This window comes from Gekko japonicus, unplaced genomic scaffold (assembly GCF_001447785.1).
Source record: "Gekko japonicus isolate JY-2015 unplaced genomic scaffold, Gekko_japonicus_V1.1 scaffold6, whole genome shotgun sequence".
Taxonomy (NCBI): domain Eukaryota; kingdom Metazoa; phylum Chordata; class Lepidosauria; order Squamata; family Gekkonidae; genus Gekko; species Gekko japonicus.
In genome coordinates this window covers 3,442,329-3,456,199 of record NW_015166417.1, presented here as the reverse complement: position 1 = coordinate 3,456,199, position 13,871 = coordinate 3,442,329, and the positions used below count along the sequence as shown (strand labels likewise).

At 45.1% G+C, this 13,871-nt stretch overlaps 1 protein-coding gene across 1 annotated transcript; it reads right to left on the bottom strand.

Moving 5' to 3' along the window:
• Positions 1–1,342: 1,342 nt before the first annotated feature.
• POMC (proopiomelanocortin) lies at positions 1,343–6,285 on the bottom strand. The gene is made up of 2 exons (XM_015411560.1): positions 6,154–6,285; positions 1,343–2,023 (listed from the first exon to the last, which is right to left on the bottom strand). The coding sequence occupies exons 1-2, from the start codon at positions 6,283–6,285 to the stop codon at positions 1,343–1,345; spliced, it is 813 nt and encodes a 270-aa protein (XP_015267046.1).
• Positions 6,286–13,871: the final 7,586 nt, after the last annotated feature.

The following is a 13,871-nucleotide window of genomic DNA, read 5'->3' as shown; positions in this document are numbered from 1 at the left end:
AAGAGCGGGAGCTTCCTGTGTGTGTGGCTCCACCTCCTGCAGTAGCCATTTTATCACTGGCTCCACCTTCTATGGCAGCGATTTTATTTATTTATTTATAGAGTTAACTTTTAGACTGCCCTTCCCTGTGTACACAAGGCTTAGGGTGGTTTTGTAGGTGTGTCCATCATCCTTTGTCAGAATTCCAAAGATGCCCACATATGTAAAAAGGCTGGGGACCCCTGGAACAGAACACAGCAGAGCAATCTCTACTTGTATTAAAACAGCATGGATTCTGCCATAGCAATATTGCAACCTGTTTAGTTTGCAAAAGATGTATTATTGTAATTATCATCACCTGTTTAGTTTAGTTTAGTATTGTAATTAACATCACCTGTTTAGTTTGCAAAAGATGTATTATTGTAATTATCATCATTCCTTACCAGCCTTTTGGAGTAGTTTTATAGTGTTAACAAGACATGGACAAAGGTGATCTGGGAAACACTGCATTCTTGGACTTCCAAAAAAGTATTTGATAAACTCTCTCCTGAAAGGCTCCTGAGTCATATGATAAGAGGATGGATCCTTCTGTGGATGAGCAACTGGTCAAAAATAGGAAGCAAGTGCTATTTAATTTGTGTACAAATGACACGGAATTGTGGTAGAGCAGAGAAGCAGCTGTGCTTGCAGATGATACCTCTTATTCAGGATGGTGAAAACCAAAGTGGCCTAAGAGTTCCAATGGGATCTCTTCATACTAGGTGAGTGGGCAACAGCCTGGAAAATGAGGTTCAGTGTAAGGAAGTTCCAGGTGAAATAAGCTGGGGCAGAAATATCTAATGGTAGTGTCTGGTTTAGATGTTGGGTTACACAGACCTTTGGTCTGATCCAGCAGGGTGCTTCTGTTCATAAAATAGATAACTGCAGAACATGATGTGTAACCAAAGATGTCTCAGAGACCTGTTTAGTTTGCAAAAGATGTATTATTGTAATTATCATCATCATTATTTTATATCTTTAATCCTTTCATTTACAGTATTGTACATCTGGTTTAAAATATGAAAATACTCTGCCCTTCTGAAAGATAGCTATTCCCTCCACTAGCCTTCCCACTTTGTTACATGTACACAATGGATATAAGCTCAACTTTTGTTGCATACCTCCCCCTCCCCCACCCAGTTATTTGTACATTCAGAACCAGAATGAAAGTGTTTCCTAAGCAGCGAGCGCCTTAATTATTATTAATAACAAGTTAGAACAACGTAAATAAATGATCATCATTAACAGTATCTAAATGAAACGCGTGCCAAAGAAATCTATCCAGGGCCCCTCCTGTGCTTCTGGTCACCATAGCCCCTCATTCTTATTGGCCTTTCTTGTAGGCGTTTTTGGTTATGGCATTCTTAAAAAGAGTCACTAGGGGTGTATGGCTGCGTTCTGAGGTCATAAAGCCACCGTAGCGTTTGTCCTTAGGCGGGGCGTTCCACCGGAAGTGACGCATCTTGTATGAAGCGCCGTCTTTCTTCACTTCTTCTGGCAGGTCCTCCTTCTCCTCTTCGGACATCACGGCTTCAGAACTCTTCTTTTCCTCATGGGAGTCAAATTCGGGGTAGTCCACTTCCAAGGAAAGTTCTCGTCTGAACTCCTGGGGATAGCTCTCTGCGGATTCCTCCTCCACTCCATTTGGGTATACCCTCACAGGTCGCCTCTTCCGGCCCACGGGCTTCCCCCATCGGAAGTGCTCCATGGCGTAGGATCGCTTGTTTTCTTGCCTTTCCAGGTCTTGGTGGCCTTCATTGTCTCCTCCCCAATTGCTCCGGGCTTGTGAAGGAAACGGAAAGAGGTCCAGGATGGGGTCTCTGGAGAGCTCCTCTCTCTTATGGCCCAAGTCACCGCCACTGCTGTTGCTTTTGCCAAACTTGTTCCAGCGGAAATGGCTCATGACATACTTCCGAATATTCTCAGACAGAGGCTGCATGTGGCCGTTGCCGGGATAGACTGGTGACTCAGCCGAGAGATCCACCCTGCAGGCTCTGAGGCACTCCTGCATCAGGGAAAGGGCAGGGTAGGGAGGAGTTACAAAGAGACATCCAAGAACCACAGCCCTCAACAGCATGCAAGCTAGGGTTGCCAACTACAGGTTGGGAAATTTGTGGAAATTTGGGGGGGGGAGTCTGGGAAGGGTGGGGGAGGAGTTTTGCAGGGATGCAATGCCACAGAGTCTACCCTCTGAAGCTACCAGTGGCTCTGGAGATCAGTTGCAATTCTGAGAGAACTCCAGGCCCCACCTAATCCAAGCAGACCTGCTGACTCCAGGCCGAGATGATTTTGCTCTTCCCACCGCCCCCGCATTCAGAATTCTCAGTTGGTGCTTACTATTAAGGTAAGCTTTCCAAAAGAGATCATCTCATCTCATCTCCAAGGTTTGCAAAGCCTCAGCTCAATTACAGGTAAAGCAAGGGCCTAAGCTATAAGGCACTGAGAGAGCCACCATCGCCTGACCCTTCCTGGCACTAAAGAGGCCAGGTTGACAACAACTAGGTCTAGAGCATTTTCTCTAGCTGCACCAGCATATTGGAACGAGCTCCCTAGTGAGATCCAGGCCCTGCGAGAGATCTCCAGCAATTTCGCAGGGCCGTGAAGACGGAGCTTTTCCGCCGGGCATATCAGTGAGAGTGACGGTATGCCAGCCAAGCCTCGCCGACCCGCCAAGGCATGTGCTCTGTATAGGTAGATAACAATGGGGTCGATGTTTAGTGGTAATGGTATCCCGAGCCGCTTTTATTCATATTTATTGTATTTATGTTAAGTTGTTTTATGGATTGATTGTTTTATGTATATTGGTTTTATTAATGCTGTGAGCCACCCTGAACCGCTTTGGCGGAAGGGCGGGATAAAAGCCAAATAAATAAATAAATAAATATCATTCTAGTCCTGTTTCTCAGCGAGGCAGAGCCACAGAGGTATAAAGCTGAGTAGGTTCTTTGATACACTCGGTTTGCAATGGACCTAACATGGACCTGTTTGCAATGGACCTATGTGAATTTAGAGTCCACACTTGTCCCAGAATTCTCACTAAAAATAGATGTTCTGGAACAAAAATGCAGAGGGTTAGAGAATGGATTGTAGGTCAGTAGTAGAGTACCTGCTCCAGGATGATCCACTCACATTATCAGTGGAAAGGTTTCAAGTTGCAAGTGGACAGACCTTTATCTCAGACCTTGGAGAGCTGCTACCAGCCACAGTGGACAATACCTGGCTTCTGACTAACAGACTGACCCTTCCCTACAGCAGCTGTGTATGTCCAGGCAGACAGTAGAGTTTCCTGCATGGCAGATGTTTGCAAAATATGAAATACCATTAACCCACTCCCAGACCAAATTTCCCAGAGAACTGAGGAGCAGGAGAAAAAAATGGCCTTAATATTTCCCCAAGTTTCTGTGGTAAAGACAATAGAGACTAGGGGAAACAAAACCCACAAATGACATCACATCCTCCCCAAACTCTGCCCTCCACAGGGTCCACCCCCAAAATCTTCCAGCATTTGCCAAGGCAGTGTTGGGAACCCTGATATCATTTGGAGTTGGCTATCATTAGTGTTGAATACTAATGCCCATCAGCTATCACATATTGTCTGATATCAAATATTTAGATATCATTGGGTGCCAACATGGATAGCAACCAGAGTGATGATTCCCAACATGGGACTAGGGATGGGCACAAACTGGGAAAATGTGGTTATGGTTCATGGCATGTCCCATTCGCAAACCATGAAAAGGTTCAGTTTGTGAACTTCATGAAGTGGTAGAACAGAACCCCCCCCCTCCCCGGAATGCTAGAATCATTAAACCTGAATCTCTAGCTGACTCTCCTATATCTGACCAAGTCTGGTAAGGATTGAATTTATGGGATCTGAGTTATGCTCCCCCAAAGAAAGTGCCCCCAGGACAGTACTTTCTGGGGAAATGACTGCCTGTAGTTTCCCCAGAAAGCACTTTCCTGGGGGCACCTTCTTTGGGGGGCTGTAACTCAGACCCTGTAAATCCAATCCTCACCAAACTTGGAGGGCAGGTAGAGGAGAGTCGGCTGGAGTTCCCCTGTGAGATTGGTGGCTCTAGTTTGCACAGGATCTATTCTATACACTCCTGAACCTGTGCCTGCCAAAATGACAGATGGCTATTTTCCCAGGTACAGGTTCAGGAGTGTATAGAATGGATCCTGTGCAAGCTAGAGATATCAAAGTCATAGGGGACCTCCCCTGGACACTCCTGTACATGCCTTCCAAGTTGTTGCTTTGAAATCCTGTAGTCAAGTCAAATGTTTAATATGGTCAAAGACCCATCAAATAACCACCAATCTTGTAAACTTTTGCTTGAGTGGAGACACTCTGTCTGGAAATGTATCCACTCGTGCACATGCACGAACTTCCACGAACAGATTGAAAGTTTGTGGAAAGTTCATGCTGGTTGGCCCACCACGAACTTGACTTGATGAACCATGAACCAGCCAAAATTTGTCACAAACTTTAGTTCATTAACCAGGTTCTGCCCATCCCTACATGGGATTCTGGGGCACTAATGCATCTGCTACTGTGTTTCCTGGAACTTGATTGCTTTTGAGATTTAGGGATAAAAACCAAAAGATCTTGAATGGAACAGACATAAAACCAGGGAGCTTCTAGTCACTGTCTAACAGCTGACTTGCTAGCAAGGTGCTGAGCTCATGCCTGGCCAGTACATCACAGCCATGCACCCTCAGTTTGGACATAGACAGAGACTTTGTTATGAGGATTCGTATGTAAGCAAGTGGTCAAAGTTAATCAACAGAAAAATTATCTCACTGTCTCTCTCCTGATGCAAGCTTTTAGATTGTTGTGTCAGTGCCCATTAGACATGGGACAGCAAATCTTGTGTTCTCTAGCAAACAGATTTTGCTCTCCTGTGTCCCATGGTGTCCTGCCAGACTATGGTACTGCAGCTGCCTATTTATCTGATCTAGAATCACTTCATGATTGCGGAGCCTTTATGCTTGCCCATTTTAATATCCTTCCATCAGCCATTCTATTTAGTAGACACTCAGGAACCCCTTTTAATGAAGGGTATCACCCTTGTAGGGCTGGGGTTCCCGAATAATTAGCTTACATAGTTCTTTACTGTAATTTTTATTTGGAGCCAAGGAATGCAATTATTAGACCTCTTCTGCATAATGTTCACAGTCTCCCAGAAGAGCAGCTAGTAGTGTACCTCTTGTTGGATAAAAATCCCTATATCACCTTCCAGGTGGCTAAATATTTTGCTAGCTGCAATAAGGATCCGCGAACAGTTTATGTATGCTTTTGGATAATTTTATCTTAACTTTTATGTCACTTTGTTTTATGTAATTTTATTTTGCGTAATGTAAAATCTTTTTTAAATGTCTCTTTGGTTCTGGTGAGACAAATGCCTAATAAAGGTGATGAATGAAAAAGATCATTATAACACTGAGATCTAGCAACAGCTGATTTTTTTAATGCCAGAAAAAGCCCTCTAGGGACATGGGAACATACAGAGACTGTTGAACTAGCCACAAATTATATATATATGACATAAATAAAAAGGGCGTATTTTTTAAAAAAATCCTATTATTGATACAGTCCTACTGTTTATCCTTTTGTCATTGTTGTTCAGTCTCACAACTGAGTCCAACTCTTTGCGACCCCATGGACCGCATCACGCCAGGCCCTCCTGTCCTCTGCCGTCCTCCAGAGCTTGCTCAGCTTCATGCTTGTTGCATCAATAACACTGTCTGACCATCTCATCCTTTGCCGTCCCCCATCTATCCTACTGTTCATCTAAACAGTTATTAGTGACGTTAATGAATCTGTTTCAACTGGAAGCATTTTGGTTCCTGAGGAGTTTTGGAAGGGAAACAAACCACCAATACAAATACGTTTGGAAGGTGTTTGAGTAATTTTGGTGCAAACCAAACTGCATCATTGGCTCAAGTCTGATTGGCATTCAAACAGAGGAATTTTGAATACATTTGACATGAAATTCATGGCATCCCTAGCCCTAGTGACTTCTCCCAGAAAGTAAACCTTGCCACTGAGGCTCAAGATCAAGCTACATGTCAATGAAGCCTTGTCAGTAGATCTGTATGTGCTCCACAATTGGTCCCAATGAAGAGTCCACTTACCAAAAGGCCAGCTTCTGTGTCCATGTCCCTACACCGACCACTCTCCAAGCAATGGCCATGACCTCCTACCACTGAGTAGAAGAGCAGAACTCCCAGAATGGACAAAAGGCTGCTCCACTGAGGATTCAGCATCTTCATGAAGAAGTGGAGCAAGTCTGAGGAAATAGAAAGACGGCAGCCATCTTGAGCACAACAAAGTACAAACCTGATGTAGCAGAATGGCTATGAACTAGAAGTTCCTGGTTAGAATCAGCCATTTAGTGATTTTATTTATCAGGTTTTCCCCCCCACCATTCATCCAAGGAACCCAGCTTGGATAATAATATCAGCTGAAGGAGGGTTAAGGTACTGGTTTGTACCCACCCAAATGGTTCCACAAGCAGATATTCTTCTGCCCGTGGAGTGTGACTTTCTCACCTTCCCCTTATGGCTGTAGCCCATAATGCCCACCACATGCTGTCCTTCAGGGTTCCCTGCAGCTTTTCTGGAAGCATTTCAGGCCATAGCTTTAGGGGGAAGGAGAGAAATTTGCAACTTGTGGACAGAAGAATTTTCACCAGTGGAAACATTTGAATGGATCTAAGTCGACACATGGAAAGCAGAATGAACACTTTAAACAGGTTCCATACGGGTTAAGTATTGCAGAGAGTGACATTTACCAGCCATTTGGATACAATTGTTTTCACTGATCATGAATAATACTATGGTTTCTATTTCCCATTTGTAATAAGGGTAAGGGGAAGCATGGCTACAAGGAAAAAAGTTTGTTTGCTTGAGATTTTTTTCTTTCTCATAATTCCTCGCCAGTGGCAAACAAGCATGAAAGCCAGCATGGTGTAGTGCTTAGGGCAGTGGCGGCGAACCTATGGCACGGGTGCCAGAGGTGGCACTCAGAGCCCTCTGTGTGGGCACGCGTGCCATCGCCCCACCCAGGCCCAGACCATCATTAAAGTGTCGGATTCTCTGCCAAATAATTTTAAGTAAATGAAAGCATTTGGGATTGCTTTCCTTACTTTGTTTGGATCATCTTAAATTAATCTATGAGTTGTTTTTTCTAAAGTAAAACCTCAGTATTCAAGTTAAATTGCCGTGTTGGCACTTTGCAATAAATAAGTGGGTTTTGGGTCGCAGTTTGGGCACTCGGTCTCTAAAAGGTTCGCCATCACTGGGTTAGGGAGTCAGACTAGGGTCTGACAGGAAAGCTTTCCCGGATGACCTGTCCAGTACTCCCAGCAACAGGGTTGTTGTGAGGCTAAATGGAGGAGCGAATAATGGTGTAAGCCATTTTGGGTCCCCATTGGGAAGAAAAGTGGGGAGAAAGAAAGTAAAGACATACTTGCCTTTTGCCCAGTTCAAATCCCCACCTACCCCAGCTAATAAATATTTGTTCCAGGAGAGTAAGTTTCATACCTTATGTTGCCCCCACATGGCAAATAGTTGCTTGGTGGGGCAATTTATCTCAGGACAATGAAGTCAGGGGAAAAGTTAAATCTCATGCCCCCACAGCATAGCTCCAATCAAAGCCAAGTCCAGTAAGTTTGCTTTCAACTATAAAAACAAAATAAAATGGTCTGGATCCAGGAGTAATTTCTACTGACAGATGGAATTTTCATCAGTATGGGTTTGGACTTTCTCCCCTCCCCCTAGTCTGAAACACTCCCTGCAGAGCTACAAGAACAGCATGAGGGAAGAGAGTCAGAGGTCTGCAGTGGAAAGTGGGGGGTTCAGTAACAATCACCCTCCCATCAGTAGTGGAAATTACTGCTGGGTCCAACCCAATGAGATCCAGTCACTGGTTTTCTCAAATCTCATGCAGCTTGGCCTTCAGAAACCATATTACTCCACTGAAATTCATCCTCTACAAAGTGATGCTACATTTCAATTTTGATATCCAGAAAGACGAATTTCCTAGGGATTTCTGTCAACCATCCTGTCATCTCCCCCCTCCAAATTTGCCTCCTCTTTCTGCTCTGGACTAAAGTGTCATTCCCCTGTTATCTGCCAGTCACATACCTGTTAGGGCTGCCATAGTTCTGCCATGGAGCTGAAGTTCTATTTCCACAGGTGTCAAAAGTTGCTTTCTAAAAAACAAGTGCCTTGCCCAAGTACCTTACATTCTTAAATGTAAATCAGAAGTAGGTAGGTGGTAAGAGATACAACAGCTTAGGGAAAATTTATTTCTTGTTGGCTATGTAATTGCTTAGAGGATGTCAAAAGGAAAATACGAAGTATCGCCTTCCTTTCCATCCTAAATTAATGAAACCGCTGTAACCACTGCTTCAGATCTTACATTCACTTCTACAAATATTGATTAGGATAATCACTCTTACCTTAGAGGTCAAATAGGGGGTTTCCAGTGTTTTAGATAAGGACCCTAACTGGGCATACAAAAAGGACACACAAAGTGGTTAAGTAACATCAGGTGCAATCCACCACTTGTGTTCCTTTTCATTTCAACAGGAAATGAGCAGGAGACCTGGACTCCTCTAAAAAAAAAACCCTCTCTGGTGTGTGTGCTTCTTTGTGCCATGAAGTCCAAGTCCTTGCCCTGAGTTCAGATGCTGACCTCCTCAAACATCCCACTTGTCTCTTCCTGTCAGGATCTGTTCCAAGAAAAGATGTCCAGCACCTTCCTAAGGTTTTCCCCTCTACAGTTTGACTTGGATTTATATGCCTGTTCTTTAAATGGATTGCTCTGTGTCCTCGTGAATAACCAAACACCCCTCCTGCCATGTCTAAGGATGTTTGTACACCAGTAGTGCAGTCTTATGCAGAGTTACGCAGATCCAGTGGGCTTGAGATCAGTGGGCTTCGACTGGAGTAACTCTGCATAGGATGGTGTTGCTGGCTTGCATCTACAGTAATCTTTTTTTCCCCTCTTCAAGGTTGAAATATAAAAGATGTTGTCCCCCTTCAAAGCTGAAATGTAAAGTGGGGGGAAATTCACCTGGCAAGGAAAGAAGGTTTAGAGAACAGATAATCTCAGAAGAGCTAAACTGCAATTGAAGAGCGAGAGAGATACAACCTTTCTCTCTTACCTGTTGCCGTAATGTGTGGTCTGTGGTGTTCTCCCTCTCTCTCTTTCTTCCTGTCAGCGTCTGCAAACCTTGAGCTGCCGTCCCGCCTCCTTTTATACCACACGCATGGCTTTCAAACTACAGCAGCCTTCCGGACAGACCTTTTGAAGCAAGCGTAAAAAGGAGGGGGTTCCAGGTGTACACAAAAAGAAGAGATTAGCAACTACTTGCTCAATTGGAGTAGGTGCTGGACAAGGCAATTGGGGTGGGTTGGGGTGGGGGGGATTAGCACCTCAGTGTCAAGAGGCCTGACCACCAAGGCCAATGAAAAACTCTCTTAATTGCTCTAGCAGATGAGGAGACAACAAGGGATTTTTAATTAGGAACCAGACACCTGCGAGCAGAGAAAAAGGCACATCAATTTGTTTTCGTGTATTCGGTTACCCGTGTACCACGTTGCACACAGATGTTCGTCACCACCTGATTTCGTTCCCCGATTATATGGGGAGCATTTCCTATCTTCACTGGGGGAGAAAGAAAACTCCCATAGCGGAGGCCCATCTGGTAACACTTCAGTCACATCAGGACTGGAATTAATGCTGGTTGGTACTACTCTGCCCTGACTCCTAAAGGCTTCTGTGGTGGCACCAGGCCTTTCAGAATTTTAAATTTGAACCCAGCTTTTTAAACGGGTCCTCTCACAAACACCCCAATATTCACCAATACTCTGCTAAAGGCTATTGTGGTGGCCACCACATTCATCATGCTCATCGTTTCCCTTCAGCCCCACAACGGCAATCCTGTTTTCCTCAGGGAATGTTCCATTGTTCTTCCCAATCACTACACTTTAATGAAGGGCCACCCCAGTTTTTGCATACTGAGCCAAAGCTAGAAACTCTAGATCAAGCAAGAGGCCTGTCAGATTTTAAGGGGCAAGAAAAGCATTTCAGCAAGATCCCAAGAGATCTGTGGTTGGATGTCTCTCTTTAAAAAATTAAAATATTAAAGCAGCCTTGGAACCCAATGGTACCTGAACATTTCCTTCCGTTGCAGAAGTTGACGTTTCAAGGACACAGTTCAGATCAAGAAAATAGTTTTTATTTAACTACTTATGCCTCATTTTTTGTCTCCAAAGCAGCTCACAGCATTGTTCTCCTCCATTTTCTCCTCAGCGCAACAATCCTGTGAGGTAGGTTAGGCTGACAGAGAGAGAGAGAGAGAGACTGGGCCAAGGTCACTTGGTGATTTTGCACAGCAGAGTAGGGATCTGAACCTTGGTGTCCCAGCTTTTAGTCCAACATGCTAACCATTATACATGCTGTCCCCATCCTGGACTGCTTCACAAGTCCAATTCTCCAGTCCAGGAGCTCCAGCCACCCACTGCTTCATTTAGCTTGTCCCAAAGGACCAGACTGCACACAACGCTGGAGATCTGTGCCTATAGAGACATCCTCCATGAGTTCCTAAGCTGCTTTTGTGTCTTGTGTCCAAAAATTCAGGCAGCTCCTTCCTCTACCCAAGCTTTCCTTTGTAAAATGTAGTTCAACCTGCAGTCTTATGGTAGAAGCCTCAGCTTCAAAGGCTGCGGGTTGGATCCAACCTGCTTTTCTGCTGGAGGAAAAAGGAAGAGATGGCACCTCATTGATCCCCAGAAAGACTACGCTGGCGGTCATGGGACCTGAATGGGCAACAAGCATGCACAACAAGGCCTGGAGTAAGGAATTAAGTGACAACTAATTAAAAAGTTAGTAGGATCTGACCCAAGCTCTCTGTCTGTCTCTCTTTCGCTCTTTCTCACGCACACACAGACACACATTTTGTGCCACTCAGTTTTCTTATTATTACATTTTTATTCTGCCGTTCCTTCCTCCAAGGACAACACCCATGACTCAACTGGTCACCCTCTCCCATTTTAGGCTCACAACAACCCTGTGAGGTAGGTTGACGCTGAAAGCAACTGGCAAATTCACCCAGTTTGCTTTGTGGCTGAGTAGATCTAAACATAAGAACATAAGAACATAAGAGATGCCAATGTTGGATCAGGCCAAAGGCCCATCCAGTCCAACACTCTGTATCACACAGTGGCCAGAAATACCAGTGCCATCAGGAGGTCCACCAGTGGGGCCAGGACATTAGAAGCCCTCCCACCGTTGACCCCCCCAAGCACCAAGATGACAGAGCATCACTTGCCCCAGAGTCCCAGAGTCTCAACTGGTTCTTCCCAGCTCTCCATTTACTCTCTGTGAGGAAGGTTTGGAAAACAAAACACAGACATACATTTAAAATCAACAGCTAGGTCACTGAATCAGCCTAGCGTAGATATGACTGAAGCCTAATGTACAGCTTAAATGATTGCATTTTATCTGCTCTGTTATCTCATCTTTTAGAAAAATAATTGGGAAGCATTATCTGGACTAAGCAGAATATGTTTTGGTCTTCTGAATGATTTTGGTCGGAAAGTATTAACCATGAGTCTCGAAGAGGCTGGAAAATGCTCGACTGTGGCGGGCTAATGTGCAGTGGAGCCACACCAAGCCTTTGGGATAAGCACACGTCAGATCCAAAGAAAGAGCACTCAAGCAGTGAGCTCATGTTTTGTCCTTAACTATGATATTTGTAGAGGAGCCCTGCTTTGACAGCATCCCTGGGGGAGTTCACACCAGTGGCAATGTCGGTAACAATATTAGCAGCTTCCAATTTTAAAGGCCAGAATTATCCTAAGAAATCCTTTTCCTTGACAGAGAGGCCATTAAAATATTCTTTATGGGCCCAATCAAAGACTAAAACTTGCCTCCTCCGTCAGCATCCAGTCACTCAAGAGCCAAATTTATGCTGTCAATCAGTTTACCCAGGCCAAAGAGCCCCATTCCTGAGCGCATCTTGGAACCCAGAGGCAGAGATGCAGCCTGCCCCCCATCCCAGCCATTCAGAGCTCCCCTCTCATGATCCCATCAATGAAGCTAAAGGGAGCCTCTCAGCAGGGTTGCCAACCTCCAGGTGGTGTCTGGAGATCTCCTGGGATTACAATTGATCTCCAGGTGACAGAGATCGGTTTACCTGGAGAAAAGGGCTGCTTTGGAAAGAGGACTCTATGGCATTAGGTCCCCCTGAAGTCCCTCCCCACTCCAAACCCCGCTCTCCTCAAGCTCCACGCCACAAATCTCCAGGTATTTCCCAACCCTATACGGCCAGGGGCCAGCATGCCTTCTAGACTGTGTCTCCCCATATGAGCCCCGTAGAGCACTAAGGTCAACTAATCAACATCTTTATGGGGAGGGGAAGGGAAGGTGATTGTAAGCCATTTTGAGACTCCTTGGGGTAGGGGAAAAAGTGGGGTATAAAAACCAACTTTTCTTCTTTTCAGATATAAAATTGAACTGGTTCTCATTCTGTTTTCTACCTACCACTTTGTGTCTTTAGCCAGTGTTTTCAACTGAATACCAGAATACATTGTTTCTGGGTGACACCTGCCTTTCCCCATTCTCATGAGCAGCTCTGAAAGCTTTCATCCCCTTCCCTTCCTTGTTTGGCTGGCTTCTGGCTTGAAGTTGTTAACCAATAAGGAAGTGTCTTGCTCTCTGGTGTCCTTCTAATCAAGGGTTCGAAGTGGTTGGAACTTGGGTCAGGGCCCTTAGAGTTGTGGCCCTGTAGAATCAGTTACCTTTGGAGGCCAGCTACAGACAATAAAAACAATACCTGTTCAGTTCCTGCCCTGACCTAGATAGCCCAGGCAAGCCCGATCTCGTCAGATCTTGGAAGCTAAGCAGGGCTGACCCTGGCAAGTATTTGGATGGGTAGACCATAGATTCCACCCTCTAAAGCAGCCATTTTCTCCTGGGGAACTGATATTTGTAGTCTGGAGATCAGATGTAATGCCAGGAGATCTCCAGGCCCCACCTGCAAGTTGGCAGCCCTAGACCTCCAGAGAATACCAGGGTATCAAGGGACTTCTCTGAATGTCCTCCATGCCCCAGTAGGACTCACCGGAGGTTGCCATTACTTCCAGGCATGGGCACACAAACATACAAATGCCAAAAATACAAAACAAAATAAACAATACCTGTTCTTATAAAGTGGAGCTGGTGTGGTTTTTGCTGTAGTGTAAAGGACAGAGGCCTTCACAGGACATGTGTGGCTATTTGTACCTTTTGAAGAGGGACTGTCTGCTGTGTGCCAGGTGCCAGTAAGGGCTTCTTCACAACAGGCACTTTGTGAGGTAGGTGGAGCTGAGGATGTTCTGAGAGAAACTGTGACTGGCCCAAGGTCACCCAGCAGGCTTCATGTGAAGGAATGGAGAATCCAACCAAAGCTCATAACCACTACACCACACTGGCTTTTCTCACACTACTGCCAGTTTTCAAGGGAGTAATGGGTGAGCTAACACTTACTGTTTGCACCATTGAACTGAGCAATCCCTGCAGCGCTGCCTTCTAGGGCCATTTTTCACTTCATAGTCCACTCCTGGTTCTATTGCTGACCCAAGGTTGTGACTTTGGAGGGCTTTCTCCTTCTCAGCTACTTTCTTGGTTTGCCAATGGTAAGATATTTATTTATTTATTTACTTTATACACCCTGCCTTACAGGGGACCAAAATGGGCTTACATTGTTCTCCTGTCCTCTATTTTATCCTCACAAGAACCCCGTGAAGTGGGCTGGGCTGAGAGTGCGTGACTGGCCCAAGGTCACCCAGTGAGCTTCCAT

Excerpts from the sequence above, each read along its gene's own strand:
- POMC (XM_015411560.1), bottom strand. The coding sequence starts at position 6,285 with ATGCTGAATCCTCAGTGGAGCAGCCTTTTGTCCATTCTGGGAGTTCTG. Across the intron at positions 2,024-6,153 it reads ACACAGAAGCTGGCCTTTTG|GAGTGCCTCAGAGCCTGCAG; the intron begins GTAAGTGGACTC and ends TCCCTGATGCAG.